Source organism: Eleutherodactylus coqui, chromosome 7 (genome assembly GCF_035609145.1).
Source record: "Eleutherodactylus coqui strain aEleCoq1 chromosome 7, aEleCoq1.hap1, whole genome shotgun sequence".
NCBI lineage: Eukaryota > Metazoa > Chordata > Amphibia > Anura > Eleutherodactylidae > Eleutherodactylus > Eleutherodactylus coqui.
This window is the reverse complement of record NC_089843.1, coordinates 16,873,648-16,895,663: the sequence shown is the minus strand read 5'-3', so window position 1 is coordinate 16,895,663 and position 22,016 is coordinate 16,873,648. Positions and strand designations below refer to the sequence as shown.

Below are 22,016 nucleotides of genomic sequence, written 5' to 3'. Positions count from 1 at the left end.
GCCTGAAGAAGTCCCCAATCAGGGGTTCAAATGTGTAGCTCTTTTTATTTCTTGATTGATATGAAATGCTGTTAAGTATTAAAGTGCTTTTCGGCAATGTGTGTGTTTTGGGATCAGCGCCGAGTTCTGTCACTTTCTGGTTACAAATCATAACTCTGAGTTCACAAGGCCAGTAATGACATGTATAATTAGCAGTATTTTATTAACATAATTATATTAATATAGTAATCAAGAATAAATACAAAGAATCCAAATTAATTCTCATATATTGTTGTTCATGTGATGGACACTGTTAAATCTGGAGTTACTACAACGTTACATCACTTTAAATACTTTAAAAAATAATGAGCCATATCAGAGTATTGGAAATCCTGTGATTATCATGTAACTCGATCAAAGCACAGCTAATGCTCATAAGCCATATTCTTGTAATGTGATATTTATAAGTTATAACTTAATTTTCTGCATTATTATATTTTTTGAGTTGAGATCAGGTTTTAGAAGAATAATATACACTTTTGGAAAAAATATACAGCCAAGAACTCCAGCACAGGAGGTCAATATGGCAAATATCTCCACAACCACCATGTATTTCCCTCTGGTGCTCAGATAAGCGGGGATCATGGCGATCCAGACACTGCAGAACAGCAGCATGCTGAAGGTGATGTACTTGGCCTCATTAAAACTGTCCGGTAATGTCCTCACCATGAAAGCAAGAACAAAGCTCACGGATGCCAGGAGCCCCATATAACCCAACATGGAGGAGAACCAGATATCTGAGCCTTCATTACACTGAATGATGATCTTTCCAGGATAAGTGTGATGATCAAACTCTACATATGGAGGTGAAACCAACAACCAAATAACACAAATGAGAACTTGTACAGAAGAACACACCAAGACAACATATTTAGATACTTTGAATGAGACGAACTTCACCAAGGAGCTGCCTGGTTTGGTGGCTTTGAAGGCAATGCAGACTGTGATGGTCTTGGCCAAAACAGAAGAAACGCCAATAGAGAATAAGATCCCAAATAATGTTTGCCTCAGTAAGCAGGTTATGTGAACTGGATGTCCAAGGAAGAAGAAGACACAGAGAAAGCTCAGGAAGATGGAGACCAGGAGGATGAAGCTCACAGTCCGGTTATTGGCTTTCACAATTGGAGTGTCCCAGTAATAAATGAAGAGTCCTGATATAAATAATGTGACAGCACAAAGAAATAAAGCAAATGCTGAAAAAACATCAACCAAAATGTCCTTCTCATAAGATAGAAACTCATATAATTTGGGGACACATTTCACTTTCTTCTCATCAGGCCACTCTTCTTCAGGACATTTATGACAGATCTTACTATCTATAGTAGCATATATAAAATAGTAGATTTAGCATGCGGTATTCATATCTATATCTTTAAAGACAAGAGCCCTCACTGACTCGCTCACTGCCTAACTCACTGACTGACTCACCACTAATTCTCCAACTTCCCGATGTCGTAGAACCATGAAATTTGGCACGAGCATGGATTATATCCAAAATAGGAAAAGTTAATGGGTCCCAACTCGATTATTCAATTTTAAGCGAAAAAGAATTATCATCCAAACTTTAAGTACATAATCTAATTCTCTCCCTTCCCGATGTCATAGAAACTTGAAATTTGGCACGAGCATTGATATGTCATAAATAGGAAAAGTTAATGGGTCACAATTAGAGATGAGCGAGCGTACTCACTAAGGCAAACTACTTGAGCGAGTAGTGCCTTATGTGAGTACCTGCCCGCTCGTCTCTAAAGAATCGGGTGCCGGAGGGGAGCGGCGGGGATGAGCGTGGAGGAACGGGGGGAGATCTCGCTCTCACTCTTCCCCCCCCCCCCCCACTCTCCCCTGCTCACTTCCGCATCTCACCGCTCTCCCCCGCCGGCACCCGAATTTTTAGAGACAAGCGGGCTGGTACTCGCTCGAGTAGTTTGCCTTAGTGAGTACGCTCGCTCATTTCTAGTCCCAACTCGATTATTCATTTCTAAGCGCAAAAGAATTAGCGTCCAAATTTTATGTACGTAATCTAATTCTCTCACTTCCCAATGCAACAAATAATTACACAAATTTTTACCGCACAAATGTGAAATTTGCCATGACCATTCTTTGCGTACTAAATATTGGAAATTTAAAGGGTTGCAACTTGATTATGTAATGTAACTAATAACACACATCTGTACTGCACAAACTTGAAATTTGGCATGACCATTCCTATGTTATGTAACATATCTGTACCCCGCAATATTTGAGACAGTTATCTTCTCAGCAATACAAGACGCATTTAGAAATATGAGTATATACTGACAGGAATAAGGCTGAAAGGCTGTAAAGTACAAAAGGAAGTGGACATGGACTGCTGGCATGGAGTGTGCCTTTAAGTATAACAAGGTTTTGCAACCTTCAGTCTGGGTAGGAAATTAGAATAAAAAGGGGCGTTACCTTTCAAGGTAAAAATGAGGAGTGTGAGAGAGGTGGCACATTCTGTGTAAAGGCATTTTCACATACAGTCTGAAATAAATCTCTCTCCTATCTGCCTATACACTGAGAGGAATCTATCTGATCTGTGTGTTATGAGCAGCGTGTGTGAGGTGGCACATTCTGTGGGGTGACATTTTCACTTAGTCTGAGATAAATCTCTCTCCTATCTGCCTATACACTGTGAGGAATCTATCTGATCTGTGTGTTATGAGCGGAGTGTAAGAGGTGGCACATTCTGTGGGGTTACATTATCACATACAGTCTGACATAAATCTCTCTCCTCTCTGCCTATACACTGAGAGGAATCTATCTGATCTGTGTGTTATGAGCAGCGTGTGTGGGGTGACATTTTCACATACAGTCTGAGATAAACCTCTCTTCTATCAGCCTATACACTGAAAGAATCTAATTGGCCTGTATGTAATGAAAAATATCTCTTCTATCTGCCTATGCACTGAAAATCAGCAAGAAATACGATTTATGAGAGAGGGTTTTTTTAAAAAAATATATAGAAATCTGCTGAAGTGATAAACCAAGGTCTCTCAGTTCAAGTATTCTGTTCATCTCAGTTTTAACAAGTGGCAATAACTGGCATGTTGCATGGCACAGTTATACTGCAATACTTTATCCGATATTTCAAGATTTACACGGCAGAAAAAACTTGCTTTCAATCTGGATTTGATACTATTGAAGCCCCTCCCACATGCCACAGATTGAGCATTTGCATATCTTGGCAACATCTCCAACTTGCTTAATTTGCATAACTTAACAACTTGTCCTTCTTGGTGTTGGAATTTCAATGTAGAGCAGTGTATCTTAGTCAGATGTGAACCCAACCTTATTGCGCTTTGAATAAGCTGTAGCAACCCAAATGTAGTTGGTTCCCCATAATGGTGGCTGCATTAACCCCTTAACAACTGACCGTATGCCTTTTTACAATGGCCATTAAGGGGCTTTATTCTGTTGCAATTGCTTTTTTATGGTGCTACATCAGAAGTCTGGCATGGGTCTCCAGTTCCATGGGGAGTGGTGCTTGGCTATTGGATAACAGCCTGACACTTGCTCAAATGGAGGAGGTAGGTGAAACTACCGGTCCCCACTGTTTAACCCTTTACATGCAGTGGTTGCTATGGCACTAGAAGGCTTCAATATGGCCTGAGAGCCTGCCAATTACGGTGGCCTACCAGCTCTATTGTAACACACTGCTAAACTAAAGTATAGCAGTGTAATATGAGAATGATAAAATATCTTGATATTCATCTCTCCTAGTGAGAAAAAAATAAAAAGTTATAAAAATAAGAAAAGAAAAAATGTCAAAGCCCTACCTTTTCCCCTTTACCATGGGAATAAAAAAAATTAAAATTACAAATCTGGTATTGCCACATTCGAAACCCAGAGAAAAAACATTTTAACCAGCATGGTGCTCACCATAAAATAACATCGCAAAATGTTGTCTCTCACTTTACAAAAATCAGAATGAAAAGCGATCAAAATGTTTTATGGCTCAAAAACAGTAAAATTATAAATTACAACACAACCTGCAAAAAATATCCCTTGTACAGCATTGCTGACAAAATAGGAAAAATGTTAGGGGTCTTTGAATGCAAGAAAAAAAAAACAACATTTTTTAAAACCATGTGAAAAGCTTGCAAACAATTTATACAAATGTGATATTGACTCAATCATACCGAGCTGCAGCAGTAATTGAACATTCCATTTATACTGAATGGTGAATACAGTTAAAAAAAATAGCAAATGCAATTTTTGTAAATCTTGCTTCTGGGAAAAAAGTGGAATAAAAGCAATCAGAATGTTAGGTGTTTTCCAAAAATGGGGTAAATGAAGACTAGAGCTCATCCTGCAGAAAAGAAGCCCTCATTGAGCTCCGTTAATGGCAAAGTAAAAATGTTCTGGCTCTTGGAATGCTGCGACACAAAAGGAAATATTTATTTTTAAAAAATGTGTTTTTTGCGCACAAAAATATCAAACCATAAAAAAACCTGCATAAACTTAGCATCGCCAGAAATGTGTTGATCTAATGAATATTTTTATTATGTTACTTATTTTGCACACTGAACGTCGTGAAAATGAAATCCAAAAAACAAAATGGAGGAATTGTGATTTTTATTTCCCCAATCCCCCTAAAAAAATTATCAAAACTTATACATTATATGTACATCAAAATGATGTAATTAAAAACACAACTTTTCACTCAAAAACAAGCCCTCATATGGGTGTGCAGATGGAAAAATTAAAAACGTATGGCTCTAAGAATGTAATGAAGAAAAAAAAAAAAAAACAAGTTGGTAATAAAGGTGCAAACAGGCGTCGTCACTAAAGGGTTAATAGTTCTATAATTTATCGAGCTCTCTCAGACAAAGTATTATGTTATACATGTTAAATGCAATTAAAGCCATTGTGGAGAATGGTGCCCACTCTAAAGGTGTATTTAGACTGAATGATTATCGTTCACAAAATCATTCAAACAAGCAAAACTGAATGATAATCGAGCCAACGACTGAACGGCGAACCAGAATCATGAGGTTCTTTGTTCAGTTTCAGCCAACATAAAAATCAGCGCCGGCTTGTGCCCGTCGGGCAATTTATACGCTGATCGTTCACTGATGAAAGTGAAACACTGGCAAATTATGAATGAAGCAGCAACACTCCACAAGTAAAGCACCAATGGTGCGAGGCATACAGGGCATGCAAAGATCAAAGAGAGGACCCGACCCCTAGGATCCAAGGAATACTTCATGGAATAGGTAGATCAAGCAGCATAGCCAAGTCTTTGAAAAATCAAAATTATTCTCCTCTATTGCTTCCAAAATACAGAAAAAATGCAGCGTTTCAACTCCTCAAGGGTCTTTGTCAAGGACCTCTGAGGGGTTGAAGCATAGAATTTTTTCTGTATTTGGAAGCAATAAAGGAATAATTTTGGATGCAGTGATTTTCCAAAGACTTGGCTATGCTGCCTGATCTACCGATTCCATGAATGTGAAACACTGAACAATAAGTGAATCTTGCAATCTGAACAGGCGGCTCATGCGCGGACATCATCAGCTCATTCACTTGAGCAGATGAGACTCGTGAGGTTCTCCTTGTGTCTATAAGGGCCATTAGTTTGATACCAAGTGTTTCCTCTGTACATTCCCTTTATGTTAACCTCTTGTTGTGCCATCTGCTGTACATTTACGGCACTGTACAAGGTAATGAAAGGATAATCCTGGCAGAGAAATCTTCTCCCCATTGGATAGACACGATGAAGCCAAGAGACTTACTATAATAATTGCTGTACTGAAGTTCAGCTCTTCTGGGACATTTGTATCTCACTCACCCCAGACAGAATTTCTGTAGTTCAACCCGCCTCTTAAAATGTTTGGCACATCTTTTACTCCACCTTCCTGTTTACTAAGACTGATGTGAGAAACATTTGTTTTAATAAATTTGGCCTAAAGTATCAAAAAAGGAAGCAGATGGAATGATTTCCACCAAATGTACTAAAAGGCGCACAGTTCTGTCATGTTTTTACCTGACTGGCAGACAGTGAGAACTGAACTCCTCATCTGATATGACCAGGCGTAGAGTAGCACTTTGCATGAGCATTAACACAACTGTCCATTTCCATCACACCGTGCTGTGAAATCCCACCTCTACTTGTGGAGGATTTTATTTTACCTATATCCGATAATTTTCAGCCTCTGTTCCTGCCTGCAGGTTAGTATATCCATGGCATGCAATATTCTTACCTGTTATATTGGACATTTCACCCTCAGAACAGGGGACACAGTCATAGCAGCAGACATGATGTCCTCCATTAGAACGTTTTCTGTATCCTGGAGAACATCGATCATTACAGCGAGACTGCGGCTTCTTGAAGAGAAGAAATATGAACTGAAATACAGAGTGGTCCAAAGGTGTGGAGACACCAGAATTAAAGGAAAACAGTAGCTGGGGGGAAGCCGGTAGGGGGCAAATCTGAGAGAGGCGATGCCAAACATAGTTGCCATTTTGAAAGCAGCCGTCTTGGAACCAAGTCAATATTTTCCAATTGAAAGTAGTGCATGTGATAGATGTATCTGATAGAGAATTTTATGAGGAACGCAAATCTATATTTAAGTGCCATGTAGTTTATTCCTGAAACACCTCAGCAGAAATGCTTGGACAGGCATCCAGGATTGGGGTACTGTGCTCCCCAGGGATCAACACAATCTCTGCCCTCTCCTCGTGTCACATTAAAAGCTCTGTCACATTAAATTTGGATCCCTCATTCTCTACCAGTAGTCATCAGTTAGTATCATGTGTGTAACTGTGCATGTACACACCAAAACATAGGCCTGGATGGCCAACTTCCAAAAGCCTATGTAAAGATTAGTTAATCAGCACCACCAAAACCCTATTAAAACCTAATATATAGCCTCCCCGACATGTTTCGCCTTGCGGAGTCCTCAGGGGGAACAACAACCAGCGCTGTAGTGGGCCAAGCGCTGAAGTGATAACTCTTAAATAGAAAAGAGGCGGAACAATCTTTTGAGTAGCCAATCTAGACCAGAGACAAGGCAGCAGCAAATAATGATGGGAGAAAATCTTGACAGACGGTGAATGGTGCTATAGTTTGACCAATCCCATATTGGTGGCTCCACCAACCATAGTGTTTTGCCAGAGCATGCCCAGTGCAGAACAGGCACGGCTATCTCAATAGAGCGTGTGCAGACACTTAGAAAAATAAATGAATGTTGTCCCCTTCTTATAAAGGACTCACAAGTTATGTCCCTTTTTCATAGCCTGCTTATAATAATGTTCATATTGGAAATGTTATGTCTATTTTTGCAATGTTATAGTTGAAGTGTCGTGCCAGAGGAAGTAGTTTATAAATGGGCCTATAGTAAGGGGGTGTTGCTTTACAAAAGAAAAAAACACTCCTGTTTAGGTCTGTGTGACTGGTGTGCATGATGTATGTGTATGGCTGGGGGTTTCTGTTTCTCCTTGTCTCTTTCCAGTATCAGTCCTCTGTCCTAGTCTGTCTCAGTAGGCGGGCATTCCTTTCACCTTATTGACTTAAGCTACTGTCTATTACTTTTTTCCTGCTAGTCACCCTTCTCTATTTTGAAGTGTAGTTACAGTGTTGTATTCGCTCTTTTACACAAGGAAGTAATGTTGATTCCACTTGCCTCAGTCCTTTTGTCTGTGGAGAGAATATTTATGCATGCGCTCCATAGCCATATTGGTGCATCCTTAATTCTGTTCAGCTTAGTAGAATTTCTCCTGGTTAGGCCAAACCAGTTTCATACACGCTGTCATAAACAAAGGCTATATTCAGAAAGTGACATTTGTTAGGTGGTCTCAGAACACCAGGAATGGGATTAATCTTTTAGTAAAGTAACTAGGGGGTAGAAGCTGTGTTTACGGGTTTCTGTGACTATGCAGAGGCCTAAGGGCTTCTACCCAGAAGCTTTTTTTAATGCTGCGATATCGCTGCATTTTTTTTCAATGGGACTTTCTTATGTTAAAATTGTATTTCACAAAAATCACAAAAGCACAAATTTGCAATTTTTGTGCAATGTGAATTTATCATTAGAAGTCCCATTGAAAAAAACTCAGCAATATCACAGCGTTAAAAAAAATGCTAGTGGGTAAAAGCCCTGAGGGTGAATTGGAGAACACTGAGATATCCCTTCTCCAGATGATACACTTTGTATTAGAGGCGCCGGGGGCGGCCTATTATAAGTAGGGGGGAGCTGTAGTGGCCCAGAATATCTATTCCTGGTCCCTTCCATAAGTGCCATACATATCATGTCTTTAGAGTGTATGCACTTTGTAAACTGTCTTGTCTTTTTTATGTGTACTGCTCAGCTGCAGCAAGTGAGAGGTTAATCTCTGCATGAGACTGGGAGATGTCTGTATCAATCATTGCCCTGTCCCATGGTATGAGTGCGATTAAAAATGTGAGTGACTTAGGTGTGATTGAAGTCTATTCTTCTGGGTTCTTGAGAGTGTCAGCCTTATGAGGGTACCTTCAAACCTCATGTGGTGAAGATGGAAGAAGAAGAGCAGTTTCCTGAGCATTATATGCCTGGAACCGTCTAAGAGAGAAAGAAAGAGAGTTTGAGAGTGAGTGTGAATAAGAAAAGGCCAGGATCACCGTGCAGAGGTACTGCCTTACTTGAGTGTCTGTGGAGCAATCCTACCCCTTGTCCTTCTCTGGAGAGTTCCTCTGCCATGAGCGGTTCCTGACAGATAACTTGGACTGCAGGACCGATGTCATCCTGTGCTTCCTCCCTGACCTCCAATCTACAGTTTTGCCTGCATGGCCATCTTTTACATTTGTGTCTTGTACCACGTTTTCTGCAAGTAAAATTTCCAGGCCCTGACCATTCCCAGGGACCTAAGGTACTTAAAGTTACATAGTTGTGGAATCTTTTCTTTCTTCCACCGAAGTCCTATAACGGCGGGAAGGGAACAGTGGCGTCACCATTGACAACCTGTTATATATTTATTTGTTTATTGGTCATCCCTATTAAGGGGTGTCCTGTGAGAGGCCTAGTGGTGCTTGGCCTGAAGTCACGTGTTATCCCTCCTGGAAGGAGTCTGGTAAATGCCACCATGACAAGTGCTGATCTTACCCTCCCAGCTCCTCCGCATGAGTCTCTTTTCTCGAGTGGACCCTCTGGGTCACCACAAAAAAAGCAACATATAATAGGTATTACCATGTTCATAATGATCCAAGCAACAAAGATAGTTTGTTATGGTGAACACCGTAAAAATAATTTAAAAAAGTAATGTCAGAATAGTTGTTTTTTTTTGTTCACTTTCCAAAAAAATGTAATAAGAAGCATTTTAACAGTCGCATGTCCCTCAAACTGGTACCAATAAAAACTACAACTCTTTCTCAAAATACGAGTCCTCTCACAGCTCAGCTGCCAGGAAGATAAAAATATTCTGGGTCTCAAAATGCAGCAATGCAGATTCAATTATTTTCTTTAAAGAGACTCTGTCACCATCTGTTTACACCACTATCTGAGGGCAGCATAAAGTAGTGACATGAACACTTATTACAGTGATGTGTCTGCTCTACGAATCTCTGCAGGAGTTTGGGAGAAACCTACATTTTATAAAAGCAGCGCATACACAGAGGACTGGTTGAATTAGTCCTGAATATTCATGAGCTGCAGGCTAATCCCACCCCCTCGCCATCCAGCCAATGACTGACTGCTGTCAGAGTCCTTTTAAAAACATGCTTTTATTGTGATAACACAGTAAAATATAAAATTATCTGTAAACACCTGGTATCACAGTAATCGTGCTGATCCAGATAGGAAAGTTATTACTTTCTTTTTTACTGAATGGTGAACAATGTAAGAACAAAACCACAAAACATTTTTGTAACTTCTGGCTGTTTTCACATCTCTACACCCCCTCCCCCCCCCAAAAAAAAAGTAATAACAGTTCTACAACACATTATATGTACCGCAGAGAGCAGTTATTAAAATATACAATTCTCACACCCTCCCCTCCCCCCCCCCCCAAAAAAAAAAAATTGCTATGTCAACCAGTTATGGCTCTAGCAATGGAATGTTGAAAAGTGCTTTTTCGTTAAGGCAGAAAAGAGGCTGTGCACTAAGGGGTTAAATTTATCAACTAACTTACTGTCACTTTAAAAAATGTATGTGATACAGATTTACGGCTTTTACCAACTAGCGTTTTTTTGTTTTTTTTTTAGTGCTGCAATATTGCTGCATTCTGGAACCGCATAACACAAAAATCGCAAGTTTGTACTTTTGCAATTTCTGTGCGGTGCAATTTTAACATTCGAATGTCTCATTGAAAAAAAAGCAGCGATATTGCAGCATTAACAAAAACGCTAGTGGGTAAAATCCCTTATTAGTATTCTGAGGCAAAAATTTAATAGAGACTGAGTTTAAAAAAAAAAATGTCAAATTTAGAGATGAGCGAACCTACTCGTTTCGAGTAATTACTCAATTGAGCACCGTGATTTTTGAGTACTTCCGTACTCGGGTGAAAAGATTCGGGGGGCGCCGGGGGGGCAGGGGAGGCATGGCGGAGCGGGGGGTAGCAGCGGGGAACAGGGGGGAGCCCTCTCACTCTCCCCCCACTCTCCGCTGCAACCCCCCACTCACCCACGGCACCCCCTGAATCTTTTCACCCGAGTACGGAAGTACTCAAAAATCGCGGCGCTCGGGCGAAAAGGGGCGTGGCTGAGTAGGTTCGCTCATCTCTAGTCAAATTACAAAACGGAAAGTACAAGCAGTTCCAGAAGAAGGATCAGCGACTGCTTAGGGCCCTCTTATACAGGATGATGTGTCGGTGTAGGGGCCCAACAAGACCTCCAGCTTCTGCACAGGAACGCTCCTTGCTCAGTGAATGGAGGTGGAGAGCCCGCCCGCCTCCATCCACAATAATCAGCCAGTCGTCCATAGATAACTAACCGCACATTTGTTGTTCTGTTTTCTGCTTGCAGTAATTGACAAATGACAATTCATCTGCTTCTTGTTCATCGTCAAATCAGGCGAGGCATGAATTTACTGAATTTACACTGAATGATAACACTGGCCAACACATATTTTGGTGCAGAGCGTTTGATAGCGGATCTAAGGTATATTTTGTGTGCTGATTTTAAATATGCCATCCATTTTCCCCTATCAGCTCTAGTTTCTGTGATATAGGCACCTACTGAATTTTATTATCCTATTCCATATTACACATATGATCGATATAATTAAACAAATACCGTACAAATTAGTGTTACTTTCTACAATACTGTGATGCAAGGAACAAAACAAAGTAGACTATGTAACAATTTACAACAAGGGGTGGGCCCAAGCTGAACTTTTGCACCCGGGCCCCTGAGCCTTTAGGTACACTCCTGAACACAACGATTGTATAGCTATAAAACCCCACAACACCTTGGGCGACAAATGTACACAACCGTTCCTCACTACTGGTTGTGACAAACTAAATGTACTAATAAGATTGATGATGCGACACGGTGTGGCTGGCCATGTGCATTCGCCGAAACTATAGCTGATGGAGAGAAACTGTTTGCATATTCGTAAATAATAGGCCAAATATACACTTAATCAGTTGCAACATTTCTGGCACCAAAAATTTTTTACAATTTTGTTGGCCAGTGAATCATCCAGATTCCCAATGGGTGCAGAAATCTGATGATATATCGGCCTACGTAAAAGGGCCCTTACAGAGGAGCTTAGTATGAGCTGTGATGGCCGGTTCCGCTTACTTGGCCTTTTTTCCATGTGATAGAATATTTGAATCTTATCTGCTGATTCCCTTCTGATGTTTTCTCCATGATGGTTATGGGTTGGCTTGTGAAGAGAAACGTCTCGCTGATCTTGGTTTTGTGCAGAATCCAGTTTGCTATGCACAACTGACAGTGCACTTGACCTTTGTCATTAAAGGTAATCTTCTCTCCATCCGGATCTATGTAATTGACGTATTTCATGTATTTGTTAAACTGCAAAAAAGGGATAAAGATGTAACACCCTAATGCGCTTACAGTTGGTATGGCCAGAGGCCTTTACTTGTCACTGTGACGCCACACTGTATTTGGACACTCCAGATGATGATGACGCAGAAATAACAGAGACCAGTCCAGTATAGCTTAGTAAACTGAGAGTGAGCAGTTTTACTAACTTTGGTATTGGCAAACAACAGGTTAACTTTACAACTTTCTATGGAGGTCTTTATCTCTGGTGAACAGGGACGCAATAAGACAGGCAAGATACAATAAGATACATTTGATAATTCGCTGGTTTTCAACGCTCTCTCTATTATTTAACCGAAGACTGATTTACTATACAAATTTCCCCACAAGTGAAATTAGATGAACAAATGTAAGTTTGCTTTAACTGAAGGTCTATTTGTGAAGCGGGGAGACTAGTGACTATATGCTAATCCTGGCTTTGATTTCACTGGGTAGCTGTAACTTGCTGTTTCATAAAGATGTGCCTCGGAAAGCGTCTTCTGGAACTCTGCTGTAGAATAGCAAGGGAGCGGGTTGTTCATCACACTCTACCTTGGCTAGGAATAACTTACTGAATACTCCTCCTCGCTGACTACAGAAACTGCAACCTCCTCCTTAATCTCTCCTGGCCGAGTCTGCTAACTGCTCTGCATCACTTCCTTTTATCCATTTATCTCTACCTGCCCACTTGCACAGGAACTTGTATGTTTTCTGCCTTTGGGACTTTGCAGCAGTGAGATTAAACCTGAATTTCAGCCAATGAGAGGCTAGCTGACGTCAGTGATGAGCTCTAGCAGAAGGGGAGACACAGGGTCTCTTCCACAGACGGCAACTTCTGTATCCAGGGAAGGCATACAGACAGGTGAGACAGGACAAGTGTGCTGCTAGTGTCCTGTAGTGCCTGCTGGGCCACTACAATGTGAAATTTTGTACAACACTATTTACTATAGGATTGACTATAGTTAGTATCACAGACAGACCTTTGGACTAAGAATGAACCCACAACATCACTGTTGGATTTGGCCTAGGCCGCAGTCAGATGACTGATTTTTTTTAGCGCATGTATAGGTGCGATTAAAGATAAACTCTATTTGAACTAATGCTTTCCAATGAAAGTGGTCACATATACGATTTTTACATGTGCAAAAAAATCGCACCTGCAAAAGATAGGACAGTGTTTAAAATCGCACATCGCATGTGTAAAAAAACGCGTGACCATTGCAAAAAATCACACATAAATAGTGCAATCGGTATCCCCTGCTGTGGCTATGACAGCTGCAACAGGGGATTCCTTGGATGTGAAACCCCTAGATGCTGTCACATTCATTGAATGGCTGAGCACTGCCTCTGATTGGTCACAGTGCTCAGCCAAACAGATGCAGCGCTTTCAGGAGGCAGTTATTTTTCAATCCTTAGGCAGAAGAGATGCTGAAGAAGACTGCCTGGGACCTGAAAGAAGACAAGCCAGAGATGGCAGCACTTTAAAGGTGATGTATTATTATTCCTTTTTCTGCAGCAAAGGATTTTTTCAGAGTAGGGTTTATATTTCAAGCCCCTTCCCAACTGAAAATCCTCCTGAAGGGGGTTGCCTTCATCCTATTGCTTTCAATGGGGTGGCAACAGCACCAGCCCAATTGAAAGCAATGGAATAGCATCGCACTCCTCTGCCACAGCTGTAATAGCTGTGGCAGGGGATTCCTTCATGCCCGCGGGGAGTCCCCTTATCACTGAAGACTGTTTTACTGTGAGAAAGGTCAGATTGGTAAGTTTGCGCTTCTATAAGAACCAATGGTTTCCTACAAATGCATTTACATGAAGGAGTTTTAGAAACGCAAAATACTTGCATCTAACTAAGATAAGACATGCAAGTACTGTGCGCGTATCTAAGGTCTGTGGTGCGAGAAAAGAGAGGACCTGACCTACCTTAGGTGTGCTTCCGTAGACTCCTACAGGAGCAGGATAACATGCACCACACACCTCAGATTGCGTGGACAGGCTAATTCAAATAGTTGGAATCCACCCGTTCACACGATCTTTGGTGCAGTATAGACACAATCTTTTCATGCACCTATACTGCGCACAGACAGCACTCATGTGAACGAGCCCTAACCATGTGATAGGGTGGGCTAATTACATCCAAGATCACATAGATCAAGATCTAATTCTTATTTATGTCCTATTTTCTCGTAAGAAGCTCCTAGGGAGAGATTATGATCATCATGTTTTGGCGCACAGTTTTACCAATCTATTGATCCTAAACATGAGGGTTGTATCTTACTGTGTTAGGCTGATGTTGGGTTTAGGGGTTCCCAGGACAGATCATCAATATGAGAAGTGGAAAAACCCTTTAAGGCTCTGAAGATTACTATCAATATATGTATATAATAGTTGAAATGTACTTTATTTATAACCCTTCCAGTATCTATAGGGTATCCAGTATAGTGAATGTATCTTCTGGAGGGTCACCTGTTGTATCTTTATTTTACTGCTTTACGCATTATTTTGATATATAGCTCATCTACAATGTGCTTCATTCGCTGTTGGTTCCCTTTAGGGTACCGTCACACTTGTGATCGTGATATCGCTGCATTTTTTAATGCAATTGTCAATAGGACTTTCTAATGTTAAAAACACTTTGCACAAAAATTGCGTGTTTGTGCTTTGCGATTTTTGTGCAATGCGTTTTTAACATTTGAAAGTCCTATTGATAGTCTCATTAAAAAAAAGCAGTAATATCACGATCACAACTGTGAAGGCACCCTTAAGCCCACTACCCAGGGCCATATTTGCACTGCGGGATGAGGAGTGAGTGTTCGCCTCTGGATCCCACAGCCAAGACTCCCCATAGGAAATGTTATGAAAAATGCTTTACCCTGCCCATGAGCGGAAATCAACTGTGATTTTCCACTCGCGGGCAAAAATCACAGCATGTCCTATTCTAGTGCAAGCCTTGCATGGACATCCTCCATTGCAGTCAATGTAAGCTGCCCATCATGCAGCGATTCGCAGCGGATCCGTGTGGTCACCAAAGTGACTCTCTGAACCAGGCATGTGTGGCGGCACAACACCTGGCACATCCACAGACCAGAAAGAAGACTTCAAGACAGGTACGCGGGGGTCAATGCCAGGCACAAGGTCTGATTCCACTAAGAGATTTCGCAGCCGGAATCCAACCCAGCCGTGTGCATTCGGCATTATTGTAAATTTCAAAACTTAAGTAAAAACAAATGATTTCCTGTGAAGCATAATTTAGCGTTTCCTTAAGCCTCTCTGCGTCTATGAAACATAAAAATAAACTAGTTAAAATTGTTTAAAAAAACGATAAATAAAGCAGTGTGCAGTCATCAGCGCAATTTTCGCTATTCGATATATTGTGGGTGCCATATTAGATAAGAATAATGTTCAGGCCTAGAGACGCTTTCCAAAGAGCACACGTCTAGATCAGGTGTGCCAAAAAAAGTTATTTCGTTATTTAGCCGGGTAAAAGTTTATATAAACCAATAAAAGACAGGAAGTTAGGTAATTCAGGCTGTGTGCTGATAGGTCATTCTCATAAGGAGGTATTTGTGTGGTAGCTGTGAGATCATTCACCCGGGAGGAGCTTCCCTTGAGCATGCTCTATTCATTCTTGACGTATTGTCCGAAGGAAATGCTTCCTGTGTTTCTCTCCAGCCAACGATTTCCTGTCCCTTTACACAAAGACATTCCTGGATAAGTTTTCAACTGGTTAAAAATCGGTTTGACCTGCTTTTGGACACAAAGCACTGCTCCTTCAATTCTTGTGGAAGGGGGGGGGGCGATGTTCCCTTCCCCCAAAAGTTTAGATTAGAGACACAATATAGCATCTTCACAGCTGCTAAAAATACAGAAAATGCAGACAAGATGGTGAACCTCTCAGCCATCTCCCACAATGAGCAACTAAAATCTGCTCACATAGGGGACAGTTCATCTACGTATGTGCAGCTGACGAGCGCACAGCATTCGTGCAAGACTTGGCAGCGCTGCATGTGTCTGAGAAGGCAAGAGAGGCAGACTTGGGGGATGAATATGATGACGAAAAAAAGTTTGAAAAAAATGCTCTTGCGCTGTCTCAACAAAACAACTGGAGTTGACAATGCAATATTGTCTAAAAGATTTAATAAAGTACAACGCGTTTCATCGCGTAAAAGCGACTTTATCAAGTACATAAAACATAACATAACAATGCATCCTTATATAGGGACTTACATGTATGTAATGGTGTTCATTAGGTGAGTAACCGGGTGTAAGCAGCTCACATGACCTCCACCTCCTCCTACTCACCTAATGAACACCATTACATACATGTAAGTCCCTATATAAGGATGCATTGTTATGTTATGTTTTATGTACTTGATAAAGTCGCTTTTACGCGATGAAACGCGTTGTACTTTATTAAATCTTTTAGACAATATTGCATTGTCAACTCCAGTTGTTTTGTTGAGACAGCGCAAGAGCATTTTTTTCAAACTTTTTTTCGTCATCACGTTTTCCGTGGGTCCAATCTATTATTGGACACAGAAGCTCTGCAGCAGACTCCAACAACTCAGGAACCAGGTCGACACCAGAGGATTAAGACCCTTGAGAGGTCTGACAAGCAAACTTGGACTAGGAGGTGTTGGTGGGACCCCTCTCCACAGGGGTTTCCACCATACACCGGGTAAGTCCTATTTTATTTTATTTTATTTTAATACTTTATCTTTATTTCACTTATTCTGAACACCCAGCGACACCCCCCAGTTAACTAGTTGGAGCGCCTCCCTGACTATCTGTTTATGTTGGGGGATGAATAGGCAGTTAACAGGGCCGGCACACAACCAGACCACTCTGCCTCATTTACATATGGCCCACCACTAGACTACTCTGCCTAATTTACATACGGCACACCACCAGACTACTCTGCCTCATTTACATGGCAACTTTAAGCTCAAATTACTAAGGTATGCATTTCTTATCAGATAAACTAGGTTCTATTTAACATCTCTCTATATAAAATAGAATGTATGTATGAATGTAGCAGCATGCAGAATGCAGCATTTTCAAGCACGTAAGAACGCAGACAATACAACAATAGCATGTGATAAACAATCAGTTTAAAACAAATGGGGTAGGGGTGATACAGGAGGTATAAGGATGGAGGGAAAATCGGGCATGAGGGAACACAGGCTGTACGAAAATTACATATGGAAATTAATTATTAAGAAGCAAACAGGGAAGAGGTGGTAAAGAAGTGCAGGGGTAGAGGTTGTATGCAATAAGCAGGGTGCAAAGTGTGGGGAGCCATAGGGAAAGGCAGGTGGACTAGGTCAGGAGATTTGGTATGCCTCCCTGAAGAGGTACGTTTTTAAGGCACGTCTGAAATTTCATGCTTCGGGGATTGTCCTGGATGCCTTAGGGTAGAGCATTCCAGAGGATGGGTGCTGCTCTGGTGAAGTCGTGTAGGCAAGCATGTGAGGTTCTTATTAGAGGGGTGTTTAGTTTAAGTGTATTAGCAGATCAGAGTGAGCGGGCTAGGTGGTATACAGACAGGAGGGAGGCGATGTATGGTGGTGCTGCACCATGGAGAGCTTTGTGAGTGAGGGTGTGGAGTGTAAATTTAGTTCTGCAGTGGATGGGCAGTCAATGCAGTGACTGGCATAATGCAGAGGCGTCTGAGAAATGGCTGGATAGAAAAATTAGCCTACCTGCTGCGTTTAGTATGGATTGGAGAGGAGTGAGTCTGGTGTGGTGAAGGCCAATGCAGAGGAAGTTGCAGTAGTCAAGTCAGGAGTGGATTAGGTTAAGAAGTGTCTTTAACGTGTCCATGGTGAGGAATGGATGGCTTTTAGGAATATTTCTAACGTGTAGGTGGTATGCTCAAGCAAGAGATTGGATGTGGGGAGTAAAGGAGAGGTTACAGTCCAGTGTGACCCCAAGCAGCGGATGTGCTATATGGGGGTTATGGTGATGCCAGACACTGTAATGGAGATGTTGAGGGGAGGTTGGTTGGAAGGCGTAAAGAAGAGAAGGTTAGTTTTAGAGGAGTTAAGTTTGAGAAAAAGGAAGGACATAGTATTTGAGACAGTGGACAGATAGTCTGTGATATTTTGGAGCAATGGTTCAGAGATGTCATGGGAAGAGGTGTATAATTGGGTGTCATCAGCGTAGACATGGTATTTGAGGCCGAATGTGCAGATAGTTTGTCCATTTAGGGGCTGTGAAGATAGAGAAGAGAAGGAGACCAAGGACTGGGCCCTGAGGGACCCTGACAGCAAGAGAAAAAGGAGAAGAGATAGAGCCAGCGAATGAGTCGCTGAAAGAGCAGTCATAGAAGTAGGAGGAGAACCAGGAGAGAGCAGTGTCCTTTAGCCCGATAGAGTGGAGCATAGTCAGAAGGAGGGTATGGTGGACAGTGTAAAATGCAGCAGAGAGGTTAAAGAGGATTAGTAGAGAAAAGTCTTGACTTTGTCATGATCAGGTCATTTGGTAATTTTTTGAGGGTGGTTTTGGTCTAGTGTAGAGAGCAGAAGCCTGCCTGGAGGGGGTCAAGGAGAGAGTTGTGGGAGAGAAACCACGTGTGGCAGGAGTAGACCAGACGTTCTAGTAATTTGAGGCTGAAGGGGAGGTTTGAGATTGGCAGTTGGTAGCTTTGGTCAGGTCAAGGGGTTTTTTAAGCACAGGGAATATGATGGAGTGTTTGAATGAGCAGGGGAAGGTGTCAGAGGTTATGGAGAGTTTACAGATGGTAGTGAGGTGGGTAAGGACAGCTGGGGAAAGGGACCAGAGGAGGTGAGAGGGAAGAGGGTCGCCAGTGCAGGTGGTGGGGCGAGCAGCCTGGGGACTTCCTCTGTCATTGGTTTTAATATAGATAGTGATTGAGTGTTGGATGCAGTGCTGAGGAGACCGGAGTCAGGCTAGTCATGCAGTTTTTAAAGATTTCTCTTTGGTTGTTGTCAATTTTTTCTTTGAAATAGGTGGCTAGTTCTCCAGCAGTCATATTCATTACAGGGACCTGTTCTTTGGGGGTGAGGAGGGAATGGAAGGTGTCGAAGAGCCATTTGGGATCGTGGGATAGTGAGGAGGCAAGGGAGGTGGAGTAGACTTTTTGGCATGGTGAAGGGCTAGATTATCGGTTTTAAGCATGAATTTGATGTGGAGGAAGTCTGCAGCAGCTTTGATTTTCTCCACAGCCATTTGGCACACCTAGAGCACTGCCAGATGAAGCATGTTTGGGCTGTGAGTGAAGGTTGCCATGGTCTGCGGTTTACAGCTTGGGTCACAGGTGGTGCCACTTTAGCCAGTGCTCATCTGAGGGTGGTGTGGTAGTGTTTGGCTGCCAGGTTAGGACAGAAGAGGAGAGAGATAGGGGACAGGGAGCACTGGATGAAATGATGGGTGTGGACGGTCTGGAGGTTCCTGGAGGTGTAATAGATGGGAGGGTCAGGGTAGATGCTAGGGTGCCCAATTGAGAAAGGGAGGAGGTTGTGATCCGAGAGCAGAAAGGGGGAGTTAGTAATGTGGGAGGCAGAGCAGAGGTGTACGAAGATTAAATCAAGAGTTTTGCCGTTTATGTGAGTGAGGAAGTCTGAGAGTTGTGATAGTCAGAGGGAGGAGGTGAGAGTTAAAAGCTGAGAGGCAGAGGAGGACTTGGGGTCATTAGTAGAGATATAAAAATCTTCAAGGATGAAGGTTGGGATTTCACAGGATAGGAAGTGGGGGAGTCAGGTGGCGAAGTGGTCTAGGAATAGCCGGGAGGGACCTGGGGGCTGGTAGATAACTGCGACAGGCAGGGACAGTGGGTGGAAGAGTTGTAGGGTGCGGACTTTGATTAACTGGAAGGTGAGCAAGAGAGCCAAGGTAATGACTTGGAAGGTACAGTTCGAGTAGGGCACCTTTCTTCCGATCTGGGGGTGTGGGAGAACTGCAGGCCATCATAGGACAATGCAGCAGGCGAGGTGGTATATCCAGGTTTCGGTGAGGGCGAGCATGTTGAAGTGTTTGGTGATGAAGATGTTGTGCATAGTTGGGAGTTTTTTGTACGCTGATTGGGGTTCCATTTGGTGCATTTGAATGGGTCAGGGGCGGCACGTGGTATAGCAGTGTGGTTTGGTATGATTGTTGGAGGATTTTGGTAGAGAACAGGACAGGGTGGGCCAGAGTTGGGGGATATGTCCCCTGCAGCTAGGAGTAGCAGGGTAGTGAGGGTAAGCTGGTGGTTGGGGGATTTGTGAGCTTAGTTGTTTCTTGGCAGTATGGGGAGGATGGAGGCGTCTGAGGAAGGTGAAAAGTGCATGGGAGCTGTGCATAGGTGAGGGGAGCAAGGAGGGGCTGATGTGAATGGAGTGTGTTGGGGCTGAGCAGAGGAAGAAGGTGTTGAGGCTTGCAGTGAGGATAGTGGTGGAGATTAGTTTGAAGAGGAGGATATTAGTGTGCAGGGTGTGCGTGGGCATGAAGTTTACCTGTCTCCTGCTCTGTCGAACTGCAATGTTAAACTGCATTGCTCGACTGCCAAATACACTTTTTTCCAGACACTAAGTCCTAGGCACACATGCGTGCCAACCACAAATGTGCCATAGAGACTACCACTGAATTTAAAGTTCCAACTAAAAGACTACAGCTTGGAGTGACAGGTGTAGAGCACTAATCAACCAGCTGACCCCATCCTGGAGGCTAATGAATAGGATGGGGGGGGGGTGATTGCCCTCTGAATAAACAAAATGTGCCCAGCAACACTAGATGAAACAGAGAAGGGGGGGGGGCGGAGCCTGACCGAGGAGAGCAATGGCTGCATGTTGAAACTGCTCCATTGCTGAGACAGAGAAACAGACGCCCCACAGCAGCTATCTTTACCTATCATGGGCAAACTAACTAAAGAAAGGAGTGGAGAACCCCTGGGGACCCCCCGACCGGCCCGAGGACAAGCTGATCTACAAAAATACCTGAAGGAAAGAGCCTCCCACTCTCCTCGTGCTCCAAGTAAGATAATGCCGGCAGCTACAGCAGCACCTCGGACCGGGAGAGAATGTGAGTCATCCTCAGAGGGGGAGGAGGAGGAAGGGGTTTCAAGAGGATTTATGAGGGATCTCATCAGCAAAGCCATGAGCCCAGTCCTTGCTGAACTGACAGTAATAAAAGAAGAGATAAGACACATGGGGAGGAGGGTAGAGGACCTGGAGGGATCTACAGCAGCCATTTCCTCCCATGCAATAGAACTCTCACAGGCTCTAAAGGCGCAGCATTACCACCTCAACAGGTCCCTCCTAATGCAGGAGGACCTGGAGAACCGCAGCCGCCGGAGTAATGTTCGTATAAAGGGGGTCCCGGAGACGTGGGCGACGGAAGCCCTCCCTAAAGTCATCCTAGAAATTTTCACATCATTAGTGGGCCCTGAAAAAGCCGCTACAATGACCATAGAAAGAGCCCATAGAGCCCTACGTCCACAACCGGCAGCGGGGGAACCCCCCAGGGACCTGATATGTAAATTGCTGTCCTTTCCAGACGCTGTGGCCATCTTAGAGGCAGCAAGAAATCACAGGAGCTTGCAGTATGCTGGTGCTGCGATACAGCTGTATCAAGACTTATCCCCTACCACACTGGCCAAGAGACGGCTTTTAAGGCCCCTGTTGGACGCTTTAAGGGTTAAAAACGCCAAATATGCATGGCTATTCCCCTTCGGTTTGGGGGTAACCTACAAAGGGAAGAGGATTAATATCAGAACACCAAGTGATTTACAGAGCAGCTGGAAGTTTTTGGAGCTAGAACCCATTGACCTGCCGAACTGGCTCCCCCTACCAGATTTCCCGGATCTGCCTCACCTACCATCAGCAGAAAACTGGAACATAGTGCCATATGCGAAGTCGCCTAGAAACAAAAACAAGAAAAAAGCCAGAGAAGATAATACAGGAGACAATCCATGAGGGATCCCCCCCCTCGAGATCCCCACCCTGGAAACTAGTCTGATTTGAGGACTTGGATCATCACAGGACTACCGCCACAAAAGACCATT

General features: G+C 42.9%; 1 protein-coding gene across 1 annotated transcript; it reads right to left on the bottom strand.

Annotated features, from left to right (window-relative positions):
- Positions 1-447: 447 nt before the first annotated feature.
- LOC136573417 (vomeronasal type-2 receptor 26-like) lies at positions 448-20,508 on the bottom strand. The gene is made up of 6 exons (XM_066574708.1): positions 20,470-20,508; positions 11,771-12,004; positions 8,700-8,896; positions 8,534-8,594; positions 6,261-6,405; positions 448-1,355 (listed from the first exon to the last, which is right to left on the bottom strand). The coding sequence occupies exons 1-6, from the start codon at positions 20,506-20,508 to the stop codon at positions 448-450; spliced, it is 1,584 nt and encodes a 527-aa protein (XP_066430805.1).
- Between the last annotated feature and the right edge of the window lie 1,508 nt (positions 20,509-22,016).

What these genes read in the sequence shown, in the direction of transcription:
- LOC136573417 (XM_066574708.1), bottom strand. Translation starts at nt 20,508, where the DNA reads ATGCAGTTTAACATTGCAGTTCGACAGAGCAGGAGACAG. An exon ending in TTCGACAGAGCAGGAGACAG is followed by an intron (nt 12,005 to 20,469) that starts GTAAACTTCATG and finishes CCTTTTTTGCAG; the next exon opens with TTTAACAAATACATGAAATA. An exon ending in TGAAATGTCCAATATAACAG is followed by an intron (nt 1,356 to 6,260) that starts GTAAGAATATTG and finishes ATGCTACTATAG; the next exon opens with ATAGTAAGATCTGTCATAAA.